The sequence below is a fragment of the Panthera leo genome, chromosome B2 (assembly GCF_018350215.1).
Source record: "Panthera leo isolate Ple1 chromosome B2, P.leo_Ple1_pat1.1, whole genome shotgun sequence".
NCBI lineage: Eukaryota > Metazoa > Chordata > Mammalia > Carnivora > Felidae > Panthera > Panthera leo.
In genome coordinates, this window is record NC_056683.1 from 77,776,613 (window position 1) to 77,796,733 (window position 20,121).

General features: G+C 38.8%; 1 protein-coding gene across 1 annotated transcript; it reads right to left on the reverse strand.

Annotated features, from left to right (window-relative positions):
- Positions 1–1,918: 1,918 nt before the first annotated feature.
- GJB7 (gap junction protein beta 7) lies at positions 1,919–19,029 on the reverse strand. Its single transcript, XM_042937355.1, has 3 exons — positions 18,919–19,029; positions 4,010–4,167; positions 1,919–3,883 (listed from the first exon to the last, which is right to left on the reverse strand). Exon 3 carries the CDS (start codon positions 3,854–3,856, stop codon positions 2,993–2,995), a length of 864 nt encoding a protein of 287 aa, XP_042793289.1. The 5' UTR covers positions 3,857–3,883; positions 4,010–4,167; positions 18,919–19,029; the 3' UTR covers positions 1,919–2,992.
- Positions 19,030–20,121: the final 1,092 nt, after the last annotated feature.

The following is a 20,121-nucleotide window of genomic DNA, read 5'->3' on the forward strand; positions in this document are numbered from 1 at the left end:
GGAATAAATTGGCATCAATATCTAAGGAAAGTGTTCTATGCATATGATGGGATGTGAGATAGAAAAAGGAGGGACAGGGCAGTTTGGGCTTTTAATTGACTTCTTTATTAAAATTTTAAGAACAAAAATAACATGAAACAATGAAAAGATTTATAAAGAAAAAATTCGCTCTCCTCTTATTGTAACCAATGTTGAGATCCTTCCACATCTCTCCCCCTACTCACACATTCTGTACGTAGCCACGTGTAAAAGTTAGGATACTCAATGCCTAACCTAAAAAAGAAAGAGTAAGTACAAGAGAAGTGTCCTCCCATCCCCCACCCCCCGCCTTTTTACACTGTACTGGAAAGAAACATATGAAAAACATGGTGTTATCAGGATTCTTTCAGTTGCAAGATACAGAAACCCTATTTAAGCCAGTTTAAGCAAAAATGGGGAATTTATCATTCATGTAACTAAACTACAGAAAGGATAGGGGGGAGCCTGTGTCAGAGACAGCAGGAATTAAAAATTCAAACATTCTCAGGTCTTTGCCTTTTCCCCCTTCTCCTCTTAACTTTGCAGTCTTTCTGTCTTAAGCTATCTTTGTTAAATTTCCTCGGGAAGACTGGAACCATAGCTACTTGCAACCCTAGGCATTCTTTCATACAATACTGAAAAAAATTTCCTTCCAGGCCATTGAGATGAAACCTTGTGACCACAGACAGTGTCTGTAACAGGAAAGATTTGGGGGATAAGTCCTAGAGAGCCAACTGCCGGCCAGGAATGGCTTGAATGAAATTAAGAAGACACCTGTTCAGTGATCCGGGAAGCCCGATGAGGTGAGGAAGGTTTAAGAAAGAACTATGGTTGATTGGTAACTTGGCTTTTACTGGATGAATATCCCTGAAAAAAGGGACTGAATTTTTGGGTCTTACCTTCTTCATCTCTAAGGTTAATGTCTGCTCTCTGAGCACCAGTGTTGTGTGGGGGAGTCAGGTCAAGTGAGGTGACCAGTGAGGACCAGTGGAAGATACTCCACCCCATCTTAACATCCATGCTCCCGCATGAAAGTGGAAATTTTCTTACAGCCGGAATTATATATCTCTGAAGGTGCATAATGCAGTGTCTTGTTCCTGCTGATCATAGCTCAATAAAAATTAATTTATTGATAAGAGACTAAAGATGCCAAATTTAAATGCCAGTTTCTCTCAATCAAATGCTTTGGGTCCTCACAGATGCCAAGACTACCTCCAGAGTATTCTTATAGGAAACTCATTTTATAAACTAAGCTTAAAGGGGAAAAAATCATTCCCCTTCCTGTCTAAACAACTTCATTCACAGCTCTTGCTCCCATTACCTCGTCATTTCCTCTTAATGCAAAGTGGAAAGAGCAAAAAATGCACATGTCCCACCAATCCTTTTCCCTACAGCAGCACTGGTCATAACTGATGTGAAGTCTGAGCTCCTCAAAAATATTTTTGGCTACAAACTTAGAGGGAAAAATCATCTTGCCTCCATTTCACTTCTGTGCACTAAAACCCTATTTTCTAGATTTTATGCCATGATGAGGGCCTCAAAAATCTCAAACCTCTTTAACCCCCATCGCTGTCAAAAACATGTGTTTATATTCCTTTAAATCCTTTAGTGGTTACCTGCATTTGCAAAGATTGGCTGTTTTCGTGTCAAATGAATGTAAGCTCAGGAGTGCAGCAGTGAGGGATCTGGGATATAAATTGAAAGAAGGGGAAAACCTGCATGAATTGTAGTGACTTTATGCTGAAGAGGGCAGGGCCATGGAAGACATGACATAATCAGTTTCAGTTAAAATTACATTTTTATGCACTGATTTCTCATTAAAAAAATTCCCAGTGGACAAGAATGATTTCTGAACTATTTTTATCAAGCAGGGCTGCAAGTCCTGCTCTAAAATTGTCAGAAAAGTTTTATTTCACAGAATAATTGTACCCGTGCAGTCAAGTAACAATATCAAGGACAGCCAAATAACACAACAAAACCACTGCATTTTTATTCTGGAGAAATGCACGTCTGTTAGAGTGTTAAATACAAAGATAATATATGATTTTTTTAAAAATAAGAAAGAGCTAGTCTCCAAATAAAGTAATAATAAGCATCCTTATTTTTTTTTTTTTGCATTTTTCAAACCAATGTAACAGCATAGTACACATTTTATTATCCATTCTAGAGAGAGATGTACTAGTAAATTGTAGGCAAACTATGACATATTGTATAACACACTGTGAATTCCTGATCATAAAAAGGTCCAATAAATACAGAAATTTACAAAGTATTCAATGTTCAATGGTTAAAAGAGAAGGGTTAAGTAATTATCAAGTGGGTATGTTCCTTTTCTGGGTCCTACCTGCTCCCTGTCTGTGTAGTTGGTGGGACCTGCCTTCTGGTATGACTGGAGTGACCCTTTCAGGTATCTGCTAGGTTCAGGCTTAAGTGGGACATGTCCCCAGTAATATTTGTATTAACTTGGAAACCACAAATTATGGCTTTCTTCCCTCTCCCCTAGTCCATTTATATCCAGGGAGACCTAAACTGCAGAGGCCTGGGCTCTGTGGTCATTTCCCCAGGCCAGGCCTTCTCACTGAGTGTGCTTCTGTTTGCCTTGGCTACCTGCTACTGTGCCCTCACCATGCTCTTTCTCTGCAAAGATTGTGTAGAGCTGAGTGAGGGGAGCCTTGGCTGCCACTTTGGAAAGATTGCCAATGCCTCAACCTCAGCTTGGAAGCCATCACGTTTGTCAGAAATGTCACTTTCCATATTTTCCAGGTGACAGATCTAAGCGTTTAAGAGAATGCCGTTCACTGGATTTTTTCAGACTAATTTGCAATTAACTATTCAAACACAGCTCACATATCCACTTGAACCCTATGACAATGAGATCTCTGTCTAGTGTGTACAACTGAGCACATACTGAAAATTTTTTTAAAAATTTTCCCAAATGACATTAAGGCTGACACCCTTTGTTTTCCAACACGGCTTAGGTCTTGCTTAGGAAGGATGCAGATTCTCCTTGCCAACCCTCTTGTGAATCACAAAGCAGTTTTGTTTTACCTTGGGAGGGAGGGGGTTCAAGGGTGTGCAGTGTGCTAATGGCTGAGTCTGAGTGGCAATTCTGGAGCAGGGGAGGAGCCCCTATCCCACCACATTCAATGTATCTGAGGTTGTGGCACTCACACACTGAAGACTTGAGTGTCTTAGAGTGTTTTTGGAGATAGCACTTAATAAGGCACTTGAGAACCAAAAAGCTCAGTTCAATGAAATTCAACACAATGCACAGGCATGAGGTAATAACCAAGAAGAAGATGAAGATCGTTTTCTCGGTGGGTTTGGATATGAAGCAGTCCACAGTGTTGGGACAAGGCTTCAAATCACACTTCATAAGGTACGGAACACTAAAGCCATCATACAGCTTGTAAAATAAAACCAGGAAGCCAATTTCAAAACCAGTTTTAACAATGAGACTGATCAGGTAAGTGTACCACAGACCCCCATCCATCACACCTAGGCTGACATAGAGTTTCTTTCTGTGCCTTTTCTCTCTACTGTCACAACAGGCTACATGTAGAACCACAAGAAGTGAAGGCATAGAGACCATGATCAGCTGTAAGGCCCAAAGTCTGACCTGGGAAATGGGGAAGAAGTGATCAAAACACACATTTTCGCAACCAGGCTGTTTAATGTTGCACTCAAACTCTTTCTGCTCATCTTTCCACACATGCTCTGCTGCCACCATGTAGACCAGCAAACGGAAGATGAACACAACAGCCAGCCAAATCCGCCCAATTCCAGTTGAGTATTTATTTACTCCAGTTAGGAGGTCTCTGAGGAACATCCAACTCATGACTTAGGCTCAAAAGAAGGTAAGATTCTGCAAAAGAAAACAATTTCACCAAGATTCATTTATTTTCATTTTATTGATCATTTCCACTGTCTTACTTGATTATGAATTATGGACGATAAAGTCGAATTTCAACTCTGGTTGTTGAGGACTCACATTCATACAAGGAGATGACACAATTGGTCCACAGACGTAATTGATTTCTTGCCCAGTTAAGTTTGGAATTTAGTTGGTGATCCCACACACACTATCTCATTTTCAAAGAAATCCTTCCAGCTTATTGCTTCTAAGGATGGATGGGTTCTGTTAGTGATCTAGAAAAAAAAATAGATATGAATCCCAAGGTGACATTGGCACCTTGAAATACCCCTCACATACCAGCTTCTTGAAATTGTAATCTCTACTCACTTTCTCTAGTTTGTTAATGCCCCTCCCCAATCCTTAAAGGTTATTTCCTTCCCCTAGCTCCTCTCATGTCCTGTGTCCCATATCCCATACCAACAACTGAGCTCACCTACAGTCCCATAGTGAAAAGTGAGGGTCTCCAATATGAACTTCTTCAAACTCATGTTTCCTCACCCCTGCAGGTCTACTTACATCAATGCCCAACTTAACATGCTCTACACAGTTTAGAGGGAGGGGTCAGCCTCATCTTGCCTCAAAATGATCATTCCAACTCTACACCCCACTCTTGATTTATCCATTTTCCCTGCTTCTGTATCTTCAACCTTCACTGGTTCCTTCATCTCAGCAAATAAATGTGCTTAAGTTGTATCCCTTATTTCTACTATTACAACTATCATTTACTCTTCAACTCACTGAGTCTAGTTTTTCTGCTCATCATTGCATGCTAAAATTAGCACTACCACTGACCTGCCAATCTTCTGGACACTCTGGATCTCACTTAATTTTTCTATGATACTGTTGCCTGCTCTTGTGTTCTTGAAACTCTTTGAGCCTTGACATCCAGGATCATCTTCTTTCTATTGTTTCTATCTTCTCTATTGTTCTGATTCTCTTGATTGTACCATCTTAGTTTTCTTTGTCTAATTCGTAAAAGCTCTGTCCTCTGCTCTTTTTTACTCCATATGCTCTCCCTAGAAAATCTCATTCACTCCCAGGGATTCATCTACCATTTTCAGATTTCTGACTCTCAAATATTTGGCTTCTCACCAGATTTCCATATCTCACTGCCTCTTGGTTATCATTTAAATATGCCACAGGCCTCTCAAATTTGAAGTATCTATAGGTGAATTTATTATCTGCTCTGCTCTTTGATTTTATTGCTTAATGGCATCACCAATACCCAAGCACCCAAGTTGGAAATCTCATATTCATCCTGGACCTCTCTCTCTTATGACCCTTTAAAATTTTTTTTAAATATTTATTTACTTATTTTAAGAGAGGGGGGTGAGGAGAGTACAAGCAGGGGAGCAGCAGAGAGAGGGGGAGAGAGAGAGAAGGAGAGAGACAGAGAGAGAGAGAGAGAGAATTCCAAGAAGATTCCATGCTGCCAGTGCAGAGCCCAACACGGGGCTCAAACTCAGGAATGGTGAGCTCATGACCTGAGCCAAAACCAAGAGTCAGACACTTAATCGAGTCACACAGGTGCCCCTTTTATGACCCTTCTTAATTATTCACAATATTCTTCTGATTCCTCTCTCCAAATATCTCTCAAATTCATCTCCAGGTCACTGCTAAAATCTCTCTCACCTGTACAGCCTTCTCACAGCTTTCTATTTCCAGTCTTACCATCTCTTCCCCTCTCCTAATATGTCCTTGATGCTATTTAATTATCTTGTACCTCTCTCCATCTCTTTTGCCCTTTTCTATATAAAAGTTGAAAGGAAACTAGGGAGCCTTCTTTTTCATTTCAGTGATGTTGTCTTTCTGGCACACTCCGCTTCCATCTTTTCTTATAATTAGATTCCCTGGTTTATGTTTGTTGGGCCCATTATATACACAGCATTCTCTGTTCAGTGCTTTTGAGTTGGTCTCTCCCAACTACCCTGGAATGTGGGGGTTTTGTTTGTTTAGTTGGTCGGTTGGTTGGTTTGGTTTGTTTGTTTATGGTGGTGGATGTTTTGTTCTTTCAGATGAGAAAGCACACTCTGAAAAATGAAGCCACTTTCCCAAGGTCACAAAATAAGATGCAGAGGGTTCAAATCTAATTTCCATCACTCTAAAACAGAGCTTCTCAACGGTGGCACCATTGATATTTGGGGCTGGATAATTCTTTGTTGGAGCAGCTATCCTATGCCTTGTAGGTTGTTTAGCAGAATCTCTCGCCTCTACCAGCTAGATGCCAGTAGCACCACCTCCCCATTTTGGACAACTAAAAATGTCTCCAGACATTTCCAAATGTACCCTGTGGAGATGAGACAGAATCTCTCCAAGTGAAAACCACTTCTCATAACTCTCTGCTATAATCAGAAGATGTGGGCTAGAGCTCCAGGTCTGCCACTAATATACTTTGTGATTTCTTAGGTGAAATTCTTGCCATTTTAGTTCTTGTTTTCTATTACAAAAATTAATTACCTTTTGCTTTCTCTCTAACTCAGCTGAAAGAGTATCATGGAAATGATCATGTGAGAGGAATGAGGAGGTTAAGAAAATTGGGATATTGTTAATAGCAGCACACCTGTTGGAGCATGGCACATTACCTCTTACAGGGGAAACAATATGTAGCAAGCCCACACGCAAAAACCCTGAGGAGATGTATGAAGGTTAAGAGATGTTTTCAGAGAAAACAAACATATATGTACACAGTGGTCTATTGAGCAGGGAATAAATACTTCAATGTCCTTGGGTTTTCAGAACACAAACAAAATTGTATTAAATAAAAAGGAGTCTCAAATCCACCTGAAAGGTCAATGTCTCCATGAATTATTAAAACAAAGTCCCAAAGATTAAAAAGGGAAAACAAAAGGTATTATGTTTTCCTACAACATGTGTCATTGGGCATTTGTCCATATTATTTAAAAGGATATTTATGTAATGTTACAAAACATTTGAAAGTACCCTGCTGGTCATTTTAGAAAAGGGAGGAAGGCAAGAGTAGATCCAGACTGTTTTGCTAAAAGAAAAGCAGTAAGAAAGAAACTGCTGTTTGAATAGAGTTAGAAGACTGACACCATCAAATGTGTAAGAATCATGAATTTCATTTGACTGATAATTGTCTATCCTATTTTGAAATTCTCTGCTGATAGAAAGGCAGTGGCTTTTCTTAGGAGGGAAAGGTGTTCTAATATTAGTCCAGTTTTAACAAAGGTGGTTTAGTATAGCGGATAAGAGCCTGGGCACAGCATTGAACTCCATGGGTTCAAGCCCAAGTTCAGCTGTGATGATAATAGTACTAATCACGTGGGGCTCAAAACAGAGTCTGACACATGGTAGTGATCAGTAAGCATTATTATTATTATTTTGTCATCAAAAGCCTTTTCTTGGTATCAAATTGGAAGGCTTTCCAATTGCAAGTTAGTATGTTTTTTTCTCTAACTTTTTTCCTCTGAAGGTGGATAAGTTAGGAATCTTTATATAATAGCCCTTTAAGCATTTGAAAGCAGTCATTAGTTTGAAGTCATTAGCTCATCATGTTTATCTCTTAATAATAATTCATATTGTCTATTTTTAATAAAGGTCTTTAATTTATCCCTTTTCTTAAGTCACTATGGATTACTCCCAATTTTTAAAGAGTTTCTACTTGCCAATTCTAATGTACCAATTTTCCTATGACTTTCTCTTTTCTCTTGAGAACTAGCAGTTAAGCGCACAGGAATTTCATTTGGAAAATTCAATTAATTAAATATTTTCAGAAAGTAAAATATTCAATATTGCCAATATCATGAATAATTTTGGGAATTGAAGATTTCCCCCAAACATTTTATCTAAATTAAAAATGGAGTCTGGTAAGTTTTAATATCCAGAATACATAAAGAACTGCTAAAACTCAACAACAAAAGATAACTCAAACATGGACAAACGATTTGAATAGACATATCTCCAAAGAAGATATACAAACGGCCAATCCATAGGTGAAAGGATGCTTAACGTCATTAGTCATTAGGAAAATGCAAATCAAAGCTATAAGAAGGGGCGCCTGGGTGTTCAGTCGGTTGCGTGTCCAACTCTTGATTTCAGCTCAGGTTATGATCTTAGGGTCGTGGGATCAGACTCTGCGTCAGGCTCTCTCTCTCTCTCTCTCTCTCTCTCTTTCTCTCCCTCTCTTCCTCTCTCCCTCTCCCTCCCTCTCCTTCCCTCTCTCTCCCCTCCCCTGCTCATGCTCTTTCCTTCTAAAATAAATTTGTTTTTAATGTTTAAAACTACAATACTTACTAAGATGGGTATAGTTTTTAAAATATAAAATAACAAGTGTTGGCAAGGATGTGGGGAAATTGGAACTCTTGTACAAAGCTGGTGGGAATGTAAAGTGGGGCAGCCACTGTGGAAAACTGTTTGGCAGTTCCTCAAAAAGCTAAACATAGCATTACCATCTGACCCAGCAATTCTACTTCTAGATATATACCCCAAAATTGGAAATAGGAACTCAAAGAGATATTTGTATGACAGTTTTCATCACAACATTATTCTCAATAGCCAACATGTGGGAAACAACCCAAGTTACATCAAGAATGAATATGCAAAATGTGGTATACACATACAAAGGAATATTAGTCAGTTAATGAAGTTCTGATCCATGCTACAGTGAGAGTGAACTTTGAAGACATTATGGTAATAAAATATGTAAGATACAAAAGGACAAATATTGTGTGATTCCACTTGTATGAAGTCTCTAGAACAGTAGAACAGGGAAATTCATAGAGATAGAAAGTAGATTAGAGACTACCAGGGACAGGAAGGAAGGAAGGAAGGAAGGAAGGAAGGAAGGAAGGAAGAAAGAATGGTGAGCTTTTGCTTAGTAGTTACAAATTTTTTGGGGGGTTGAAAAAGTTTTGGAAATAGTGCTGATGGTTGTACAATACAAATCATGTAATTAATGCCACTGAATTGTGCACTGAAAAATGATTAAAATGGAAAATTTTATGTCATATGTATTTTACCACAATGAATAAAGTTCCCCCAAAAAGTAGGTGGAAGGAAACTATTTAGAATAGAAGGAAACAATAGGGGTCCAAATAGCCTGAACATTTTAGGAGAACTGTGTTGTATAGGGAGTAGAAACAGGGACAAAAGAAAGAATAGTAATATAATATAATAAATATAATACTCATCAATGAAATAAGTTCTTATATGATTTTATTTTTTATGATTTTTGTTGTCCATATTTTTTCCAATAAGATTGTACAAAATTAAATCTGAAAGATCTAATAAAAAATAAACACTAATAAATCAGAGAGCTATCACTGTTGCATTTATAGAATGGATGTTTACAAATCAAACCATATCTGCAAGGTTACTATGTAAGAAAATCATGTGGTGAATCCTTTTCAATCTCTCTTACCTCTACGTATGTGTCTATAACTCCCAAAATTATGTATGTCCAGTCCACACCTGTCTCCTTGTCATCTCTACTAGGATGCCATCTCATAAATTCAAAATGTTTGAAAGTGAACTCATGGTGTTGCTTACTCCACCCTCCATCTCCCTGCAAAAGCACGGCACCTCAGTAGATTGTACCACCATGCAACTAGCATTGAGCCAGAAACTTCGAAGTTGTTTTTCACCTTCTCCCTACTCCAAACCCCACATCCAATCTATATTGAAGCCCAAAGTTTCTACCTTTGAAATATATCCCCCAAATTTTCACTCTTTCATCTACACTGCTTCCACCCTAATCCAAACCTTCCTCATCTCTTGCCTGGTATACCATAAAAGCTTCTTATCTGTCTCCCCTTTTCTCATTCTTGCCCTCATCCAACCCGTTTTCCATCAATAACTAGATTAACATTTAAAATGGAGATTATAGGGGTGTCTGGGTGGCTCAGTCAGTTAAGCGTCCAACTTCGGCTCAGGTCGTGATCTCACAGTTTATGGGTTCGAGCCCTGTGTCAGGCTCTGTGCCTGACAGCTCAGAGCCTGGATCCTGCTTCGTATTCTGTGTCTCCCTCTGTCTCTGCCTTTCCCCCACTCATATTCTGTCTTTCTCTCTCTCTCTGTCAAAAATAAATAAACATAAAAAAAATAAGATGGAAATTATAGGGGTGCTTGGGTGGCTCAGTTGGTAAGCATGCAACTCTTGATTTGGGCTCAGGTCATGATCTCATGGTTCGTGAGTTTGAGTCCCTCATCAGGCTCAGAGCTGACCTCGCAGAGCTTTCTGAGGGTTCTTTCTCTCCCCCCCTCTCTCTTCTACTACTCTGCTTGTGCACACTCTCTCTCAAAATAAATAAATACACTTTAAAAATTTTGCAAATAAATTAAATGGAGGTTATATCAGAAAGAAGTCAAACTTTCACTATTTGCAGACAGCATGATACTTTCTGTAGAAAGCCTTAAAGACCACCAAAAAATGGCTAGAACTGATACATGAATTCAGCAAAATTGCAAGATATGAAATCAACATACAGAAATCTGTTGCATTTCTATACACCAATCATGAAGAAGCAGAAAGAAAAATCAAAGAATTGATCCTGTTTACAATTGCGCCAAATATCCTAAGATGCCTAGGAATAAACCTAGCCAAAGAGGTAAAAGATCTGTACTCTGAAAACTATAGAATACTTATGAAAGAAATTGAAGGGGACACAAAGAAATTGAAAAACATTCCATGCTAATGAATTGAAAAACAGACACTGTTAAAATATCTATACTATCCAAAGCAATCTATATATTATATGCAATCCTTATCAAAATACCACCAACATTTTTCACAAAGCTAGAACAAACAATCCTAAAATTTGTGTGGAACCACAAAAGACTCCGAATAGCCAAAGCAATCTTGAAAAAGAAAAACAAAGCTGAAGGCATCACAATTCCAGACTTCAAGCTGTATTATAAAGCTATAGTCATCAAGACAGTATGGTACTCATTGAGGAGGGCACCTGTTGGGATGAGTACTGGGTGTTGTATGGAAACCAATTTGACAATAAATTGTATTTAATATAAAAAAAAGTATGGTACTAGCACAAAAACAGACACATAGATCAGTCAACAGAACAGAAAACCCAGAAAAGTACCCAAAGCTATATGGTCAACTAATCTTTGACAAAGCAGGAAAGAATATGCAATGGAAAAAAAGACAGTCTCTGCAACAAATAACGTTGGGAAAACTGGACAGCAACATGCAGAAGAATGAAACTAGACCACTTTTTTACACCAGTCACAAAAACAAATTCAAAATGGATTAAAGACCTAAACGTGAGACAGGAAACCATCAAAATCCTAGAGAGGAACACAGGCAGCAACCTGTTTGACCTTGGCCATAGCAACATCTAGCTAGACACATCATTGGAGGCAAGGGAAACAAGCAAACTTGAATTGCTGGGACTGCATCAAGATAAAAAGCTTCTACACAGCAAAGGAAACAACCAACAAAACTAAAAAGCAGCCTACAGAATGGAAGGAGGTATTTGCAAATGACATATCTGATAAAGGGTTAGTATCCAAAATCTATAAAAAATTTATCAAGTCAACACCCAAAAAACAAATAACCCAGTTAAGAAATGGACAGAAGACATGAATAGACATTTTTTCTAAAGAAGACATTCAGATAGCTAACAGACACATGAAAAGATGCTCAACATCACTCATCATCGGGGAAATCAAATCATAACAACGATGGGATACCATCTCACACCTATCAGAATGGCTAAAATGAACAACACAGGAAACAACAAATGTTGGTGAGATGCAGAAAAAGAGGAGCCCTCTTACACTGTTGGTGGGAATGCAAACTGGTACAGCCACTCTGGAAAACAGTATGGAGCTCCTCAAAAAGTTAGAAGTAGAACTACCTTATGACCCAGGAATTGCACTACTAGGTATTTACCCAAAGGATACAAAAATACAGATTCAAAGGGGAACATGCACTCTGATGTTTATAGCAGCATTATCAACAATAGCCACATTATGGAAAGAGCCCAAATGTCCATTGACTGATGAATGGATAAAGAATATGTGATATAAATACACAAAGGAATATACTCAGTCATCAGAAAGTGAAATCTTGCCATTTGCAAGGATGTGGATGGAGCTAGAATGTATTATGCTAAGTAAAACAAGTGAGTGAGAGAAAAACAAATGCCATATGATTTCACTCATATGTGAAATTTAAGAAACAAAACAGATGAACATAAAGGAAGGGGAAAAAAAAGAAAGAGGGAAGCAAATCATAATAGACTGTCTACTATAGAGAACAAACTGAGGGTTGGTGGAGGAGAGATGGGCATGGGATGGGCTAGATGGGTGATGGGTATTAAGGAGAGCATTTTTTATGATGAGAACTGGGTATTATATGTAAGTGATGAATCACTAAGTTCAATATTACACTATATGTTAACTAACTAGAATTTAAATAAAAATTTGAAAAAGTGCACATAGAAATATAGATTAAAAAATTAAAAATAATAATGAAAATAAAATGGAGAATATATCATCTTGTTCTATCATTTCTCTGCTTAAACCTCTAACCCGACTTCCCATTGCACTTAGGGTAGGAAAAAAAAGGAAAATATTTACCAGACGATGAAGCCTTGCATAGTGGTGCCCTTGCCTGTCTCTCCAACCTCATCTTGCACATCCCCAAGGTACAGTGAATTCCAGGCATGTTCCTCTCCTTTCATTTCCTCCTTTAGATCCTACATCCATTTTTGTTCCTCCTACCTGAGATGATCTTGTCTCCCTCACCTGAATGAGAGAGGCTTTTTGTGACCCCACCAATCTAAATTAGTCTTCTTTGGTATTCTTGTTTACAATATTGGCATCTTTTCGTTCGTGCCATTTATAACTTATAATCACTTATTTATATGACTAATATCTGAAGATACTGTGTGTTCTATAAGAGAAAGGACTAGGGATGCCAGATTGAGCAAGCAAATAAAATGTAGGCTGTCCAGTTAAATTTGAATTTCAGATAAACAATGAATAATTTCTTACTGTGCCATCCAATATTCAGGATTACTTAAACTGAAAAGGTATTCCATTATTTTTTCTTAATTACTTTTAATGTTTATTTATTTTTGAGACAGAGGGAGACAGAGCACAAGTCGGGGAGGGGCAGAGAGAGAGGGAGACACAGAATCTGAAACAGGCTCCAGGCTCTGAGCTGTCAGCACAGAGCCTGATGCAGGGCTCAAACCCACAAACCATGAAATCATGACCTGAGCTGAAGTCGGAGGCTTAACTGACTGACGCACCCAGGCGCCCCAAAAAGTATCCATTAGTTATCTGATATTCAAAATTAACTGGACAATCTATATTTTATGTGGCAACCTAAACAAGTACTTTGATTGTCCTCTGTTGTGTACTCAGTGCCTAAGTAACAGTGCAAAATTCAGTAACAAATGGGAACACAGCTTGCTCTAAAGCTCAGAAACATTTGGAAAACTCAATCATTCTTCTCCTTATACCCAGCCTCTCTATCTCCACCTTAATTAAATTGCTATGTTCTCCACAAAACTATGCAGTCTGCTCTGAGGTCCCCACTTCCTGTAACTTCTGGATGGACCTGAGATTCAGACCATCTTGCTTCATCTCTGCAAGAAAAGCAAGTGGGAGATACCCCCAGACTTTCTCCTAAAATCCACTCCACGCTTTTGACTGCTAGATTAGAATGCTGTTTCCATCCTGTTATTCTTCTGCTTGGGAATACTCTCTAGCTTCCATGAGACTTCTGGAATAATTTTCCGAGTCTCACCTTCATGTTCAAGATCTTACACTCTTGTGTCTACCAACATTCACCAATACCCACTTTGGTCAGATGGTTCATCCTCCCACCCACCTACCTATGTCTTCCTGTCTCAAGGCCTCATGTTCTTCTCATCTCCATGCACTTGCTCATGCTGTTCCTCCCTCCTCCCTGCCCTACCTCACTATTGCCCTCCAAGTTGTGATTTTTCTCTCTTCATATTTGTAGCCCTTAAGCCTTAGCACATATTTTAGCCCTTGGTGGCTCTCATATAGACTTTGGTGTTTCTCACCAAAGAACCTTATGCCTTGCTTTAACATGCCTTAAGACCATGTTTGTTACTTGTTTTGTATACTCCAAAGTGCTTAGCATAAAGTGGCTGTTTAGTAAATGTTTATTAGCTGCATGTAGCTAAAGAAACAGCAAAGTTGTAGGTGCCTACTCTGTGTTGCACAGCAGTAAACAAAATAGACAGCGTTCCTTCTCTCAAAAACTTACAGCATTAAATATGTTTTTTTTTAGTTACCTAAATATGCAATTAGAAACTATGACAAATATATGCTCTAGGTGCAAGAGCAAGCTAGGTAGAGAAGGACCTCGCTCTCAAGGAGCTTATATTCTAGGGAGTGAGAGAAACAAACAAGAAACAAATGCATAAGATAATATCAGATAATGATGAAAGCTGTGAAGAAGCACAAGCAGAGTAATGTAATTATGATGGGTCCAGGAGAGCTTCTTTCAGTTGGCCATGGGAGGCCTCTCTGATGTGGTAACCTTTGGATCGAGCCCCAAGAGACAAGGAGTCAGCTCTACATGAAGATATGAGGAAGAACATCCTAGGAAAATGGAATGGCTGGACAGAATGAATTTGAGGAACAGAAGGCCCATGTGACTAGACCTCAGTGAATGAGGGATGGATGGCCTGAGATGAGGTTGGAAAAGGAGGTCCAGCCAGGTTACATGGCACCTTTGGAGTGGGCTGTTCCATGCTATGTCACTATAAACAAGAAGTTCACTCTTGGGACGGTTCAGTTTCCCCATCTGTAAAGGGGGATACTAATATTCTCCAAGCTGACTTCATGAGGTTTGTTGTGAATATAAATCAAGATGAAATATAAGAATTTCATAAAGCACACACACACATAAGAAAAGAAAGAAATAGCAAAGTTGAATGTTGACTCTCAGGTGAAATATTCAGTTTCAAATTTTTTTGCTCTTTGACATAGAATAAGTCACTCATACAGTCTTTGAGGACCATAATTCTTTCCATTGACCACATTAAGAAAACTGAGCTGAAAGATGAGAAATTAAAGTAATTTTCATATCACTTTGCTATTATACTTAATACTAATATTAATAGAAAATATCCATTCATTCCTATTTACTCAACAAATTCAAATGTTAAACTTACAGCAAGGTTTTGTTTTTTTTTTTTTTCAGGATTGGCATCAGTGTTGATTGATTCAAGTATTTCATAATTCTGTTAAAAATCCCAAATGAAATGTGTGTGGGTGCACACGTGCACATGCACTATTGTAATGAGGAGTTGGAAGGCCCTAGTAACATTGATGAATTGTTTTAACTCTTATCTTCATGGCAGAGATCTAATCATCAAAATGCAGACTTTGGAGAAAAATGTGTAAATGTAAAAAAAAAAATTTTTTTTGAGAAAAAGAGAGCACAAGCAGGGGAGAGGGGCACAGCAGGGAAGAGAGAGAGAATCTTAAGTAGGCTCCATGCCTAGCGTGGAGTCCAGTGCAGGGCTTGATCTCATGACTGACCATGAGATTAAGAGTTGGATGCTTAACATACTGAGCTGCTCAGGCGCCTCTGTAAGTGTCAAATTTAAAATAACTATCCCCTGTGTGCCACATATTTCAGAGTCACAACCAAAAGAATGCATAGAGGAAAAAAATTTGTACACATCACAGTCTACTCTCTTAGAAGGAACTTGCATTAGTATAGCTATGAGTAAATAGATACAAATGAATAAGTTCATTTGAAGCAGTTAGGATATCATCTGATATATAACAAATATGAATTTAAATATCATCATTATGAACTTAGTGAAAGTTGAAGGACCCAAAAAGACTTGACTAAAAATCTTCCACCAACTATACTAAGTTTCTACTAACTGATCAAACAACAACAACACCATGAAGAATACAATCACGGGCCTCCATAAAATGTGACATCCTGGGTGGAGAGCATAGTCAGACTAAAGTAACTCAGAATTTGGAGACAAATACCTCCTTTGAGTGTGAAATGAGTAAAAAGCCTCATGGGAAAGGATTAGCAATTTGTAGAAGAAACCTATCCCAAAGAGACCATCTGTCCCATATTCCTGGGAGCTGGAAAACACTAGAACGTTAGTAGATATAAAGGTGTAAAATTATGTAAGACCTCAAACATAAAGGTGAGAATTAGAAACTTATTTTCCCATATAGTTCCCCACAACCAGAGGGTACCTGAGTAAAATGGGTAGAAGCTAATCAACCATGTGGTCCTGCACTGGCATAATGATATGGAAGCAAAGTTTAGCAGAAGAGTAGAGCTCTGTGTGAATGATACGTGAACAGAAACCACATAGACCTTCTCAATGTCTACATCAGTCTATATACAGGGAAAATATCATCTGTACATGTGTAAAATACTTCATCATTTTCTTCTGCAACCAAGGATTCTGGATTTTCTGGAATAACCCTATTGCAAGCATGCTAAACTGATGTCAGAACTAATGAGAACATGTACAAGTTTTGGGTTGAGAAAATGAGTTACAATAACCATATAGTAGCAGCAAGGATAATTAATAATGTGACTTTTCTACATCCTGATTAAATGTCTGTTACAATCATTTGATTCTCATTCTTCCAATTAACCAAGCAACCTCTGAGTAATAATTTTCTTGCTGAGGAGATTCCTTAAACTGTGCAAGGGTATTCTCCTGAGATTACATACAAGAGTTCCAGTCCCTGGAGAGGCGCCTTATAAATCAGGCTCCTCTGGGTTTGGTTAATGAATCCCTTAAAGCTGATTCAACTTGGGGTGAATCATACTCTTGAGCTTTTGAGCCTTTGGGACTGAACACCAGCCCACCTGTCCTTCACTTATTACAGGACGAACCTTTATGCCAACAACTTTCCTGACATGAGTCTTCACTACTTGTGTGGTTCAGCCATCTATAAGCACATGCCTTCTCTGTGCCCTGAATGGGCACAAAAACACTAAGGAGCCCTGGCACTGTTGGGAGCCGGAGTCCTGCTCTGAAGTTATTAAAAAGTGCTATTTTGCAAGTTGAGTTTGAGGGGCACTGGATTTCCAATATCCTTGCAGTCCACCATGACAAGCCATGAAAAAGCTGCCAGCTTCATAGGCAGCCTCTTTCACGTCCCAGTAATAACAGTGCCTGTCCTTGGATAGTGCTTGAGAGTTTCTGAAGAGTTTCACAGCATCTCATGTAACCCTCACCTCCATCCTCTGGGTTGGTATCGTCTGTGGTATGGCCCCCAATGTAGTGATGAAGAAATGGAAACTCAGAGAAGGGGGCTTGTGCAAGACTCCTCCAGAAACTCAGTAACAGAAACTCCTCAGTAGAAAACTCAGCAGCAGAACCCAGATCCCGAATGACTGGTCTCCAGCTCCCCCTCAGCAGGCTGGATTTTCTGGTTCATTAACAACTCTGTGCTACCTTGTACACAAATTATTTAACCCCTAAAGAATAGAATTTCCTCTCAGATTCTCTTTCCACCACCTGCTGACTCTTGCACCACCTGCTGACTCTTGCAAATTCTGTAAAATGCCCTATTTGAATACAAGGCATTTTCACTTTTAACAGTAGCCTATTTGGAAAATCCCTAAAGCAGAGTGTTTCTAAACCCAGGATCCATGACCCCTGAAGGTCTGTCATTAGATTCTCAAGGGTCTATGAGAAGTTTATATGTGTGTATTTTGTATTTTGTTTTTATGATCTTAAACAAACAAAACAATGCTGGATGACTAGTTCATAACCAAGGACTAGTTCATAGCCACAGTATTTCAGTACTCATATTTACCAGTGTTTGGCAAACTATACAGCCTGCAGGCTAAATCCAGTTTTCCACCTGTTTTGTAAATAAAGTTTTGTGGGGACACAGCCATTCCCATTCATTTACTATGGTCTATGGCTGCTTTCATGCTAAAATAACAGAGTTGACTAGTTTCAGTAGAGATAGCACAGCCCTCAAACCCTAAATTAATTACCATCTGGCCTTTGTAGAGGTCATTTGCCGACCTCTGATATTTATGTCGTATTTGAAATCATACTGGAACCAAGTTGCAAAACTTTCATTATCTGGGCTTCCAAGAAACAACACATGATGGGTCCTGCTCAAGAGAAAGCTATGTGAAGGCATATTGACAGCACAGCGTGAATGAAGCCTGCTGGCAGTTTGGATGGAGACAAGTGAACAAGGAACAAGCCATTACCCAACCCACGGTGGGTCCACAGCTTCAAAGAATCTGGGCTTCTGCAGTCAGTATCTTATTCTCTTAGTGAGTAGTAATTTAATTTTAGCCAAACTGTGTCATTTGTCCACTAAACTTGAATTAATTTTAATTTTATTGGTTTTGTGATATTTGATTTTTCTTTTGTAAATACAGTTGCATAAGAGCTATACGTCTAAGGATTAGCCTGTGGCTGTAAAATTATTTCACATCTAATTTTAGGTCTCATTACATATAAATAACAGTATACTAAAAAAATAAATTGTCAACATTGAGGGTACAGGAACAATGCTGAGTAAAACAGTATCCACACAGGCCGACACCTGTATATATATATACCTCTTGCCAGGTATTTTAATTTCCTGTATGAACAAAGGTATTGACATTTTTAGAGGGTCCTCTCTTCGGAACAGTGCAAAGGTTATCCTGAAGCCACACAGAAGGGGCCACTGAGAGGTCCTGGGCTGTTCCACTATGCCCCCAAATTCCACTCATTCGCATTCTGTGCTCAAGCCAGGTGCTCTGACTTGGCCACAACCACAAAGCCCCCAAGTCACTCACACATTCCAAATGGGCCATTTACTTAGAGGCAGCTTATCCAGAAAGGGTGTCTGTGATGCAGCACAAAACTGGATAGCAGTGCATTTAGTTTGTAATAATTAGGATTACTTCTCTCACCAAAACTTTTTGGAAAGAGGTAATGACTACCCAATTACAAGAAATGCCATCTTCCCTTGCATAAACAAATCCTATTATAAGAGAAATAAGCTTAACTTACCCATTGGCACAGATGTGAAGATTAAGAAGAGATCCAGTTAGTTGTTCATTTGATTAAAAAAAAATCATGAGTTGATTATATTATTTCCCTGAGAGGAAGCTAGTGCTTTAAGCTCAGGCAAATGGAGTCTAGTGGTTTCCAAGGTAGCATAAGCCAAACAGGTGTAACCTGATCGTTTGTTTTGGCTCATAACTTAGATGAGAACTCTTGTGTCTCTGCTGTTCACGAAATATGTTAAAAGAGAATCGAAACTGGAAAAACTAATTCAAAGCCATTCACATACACACAATTCATTGAACATCTCTTTTTATAAAACCTTGTTTTATTTACACAAAGAAGTTGGAACAATGAGAGAAAGGTTTTCATCTCTTTAAAGGATTGAGTTGATAGAGTCAGTCTAAGTCAGTCTATCTTTGATGAACTTACTTTAACTTTACATCATATACCCTATTCTTAGCAATCCAGAAAGTAAGAAGGCATAGTAAAAATCACTCTCACAAACCCAGAAAGCATCAATAACAGACACTTTGTAAGTACATAACAAACAGATGAGAGAAAGCAGGGGAGAGGCAGGAAGAAGGGGAGAAAGAGAAAGTACTTTATCTTTTTATTTCTAGGTACAAATTTGGTTATAATTAAAGATATGTGGAAATTAAAATATCATTTTTCTCTTGGAAGAAGAATAGCTTAGAAACAGAATTTCACATTTGGAAATGATATTAAATTTATGAAGTTTAAGGCCTTCATTTTATTTACTTTTTAAAAAAATTTTAATGTTTATTTTTGAGAGGGAGAGAGACAGCACGTGAGTGGGGGAAGGGGAGAGAGAGAGGGAGACACAGAATCCGAAGCAGGCTCCAGGCTCTGAGCTGTCAGCACAGAGCCTGACAAGGGGCTTGAACCCACAAACCGTGAGATCATGACCTGAGCCAAAGGCAGGAGCTTCACCAACTGAGCCACCCAGGTGCCCCAAGGCCTTCATTTTTTTTATCATTTTTTTTTAACGTTTATTTATTTTTGAGACAGAGAGAGACACAGAGCGTGAACAGGGGAGGGGCAGAGAGAGAGGGAGACACAGAATCTGAAACAGGCTCCAGGCTCTGAGCTGTCAGCACAGAGCCCGAAGCGGGGCTCGAACTCACGGACCGTGAGATCATGACCTGAGCCAAAGTCGGACGCTTAGCCGACTGAGCCACCCAGGCG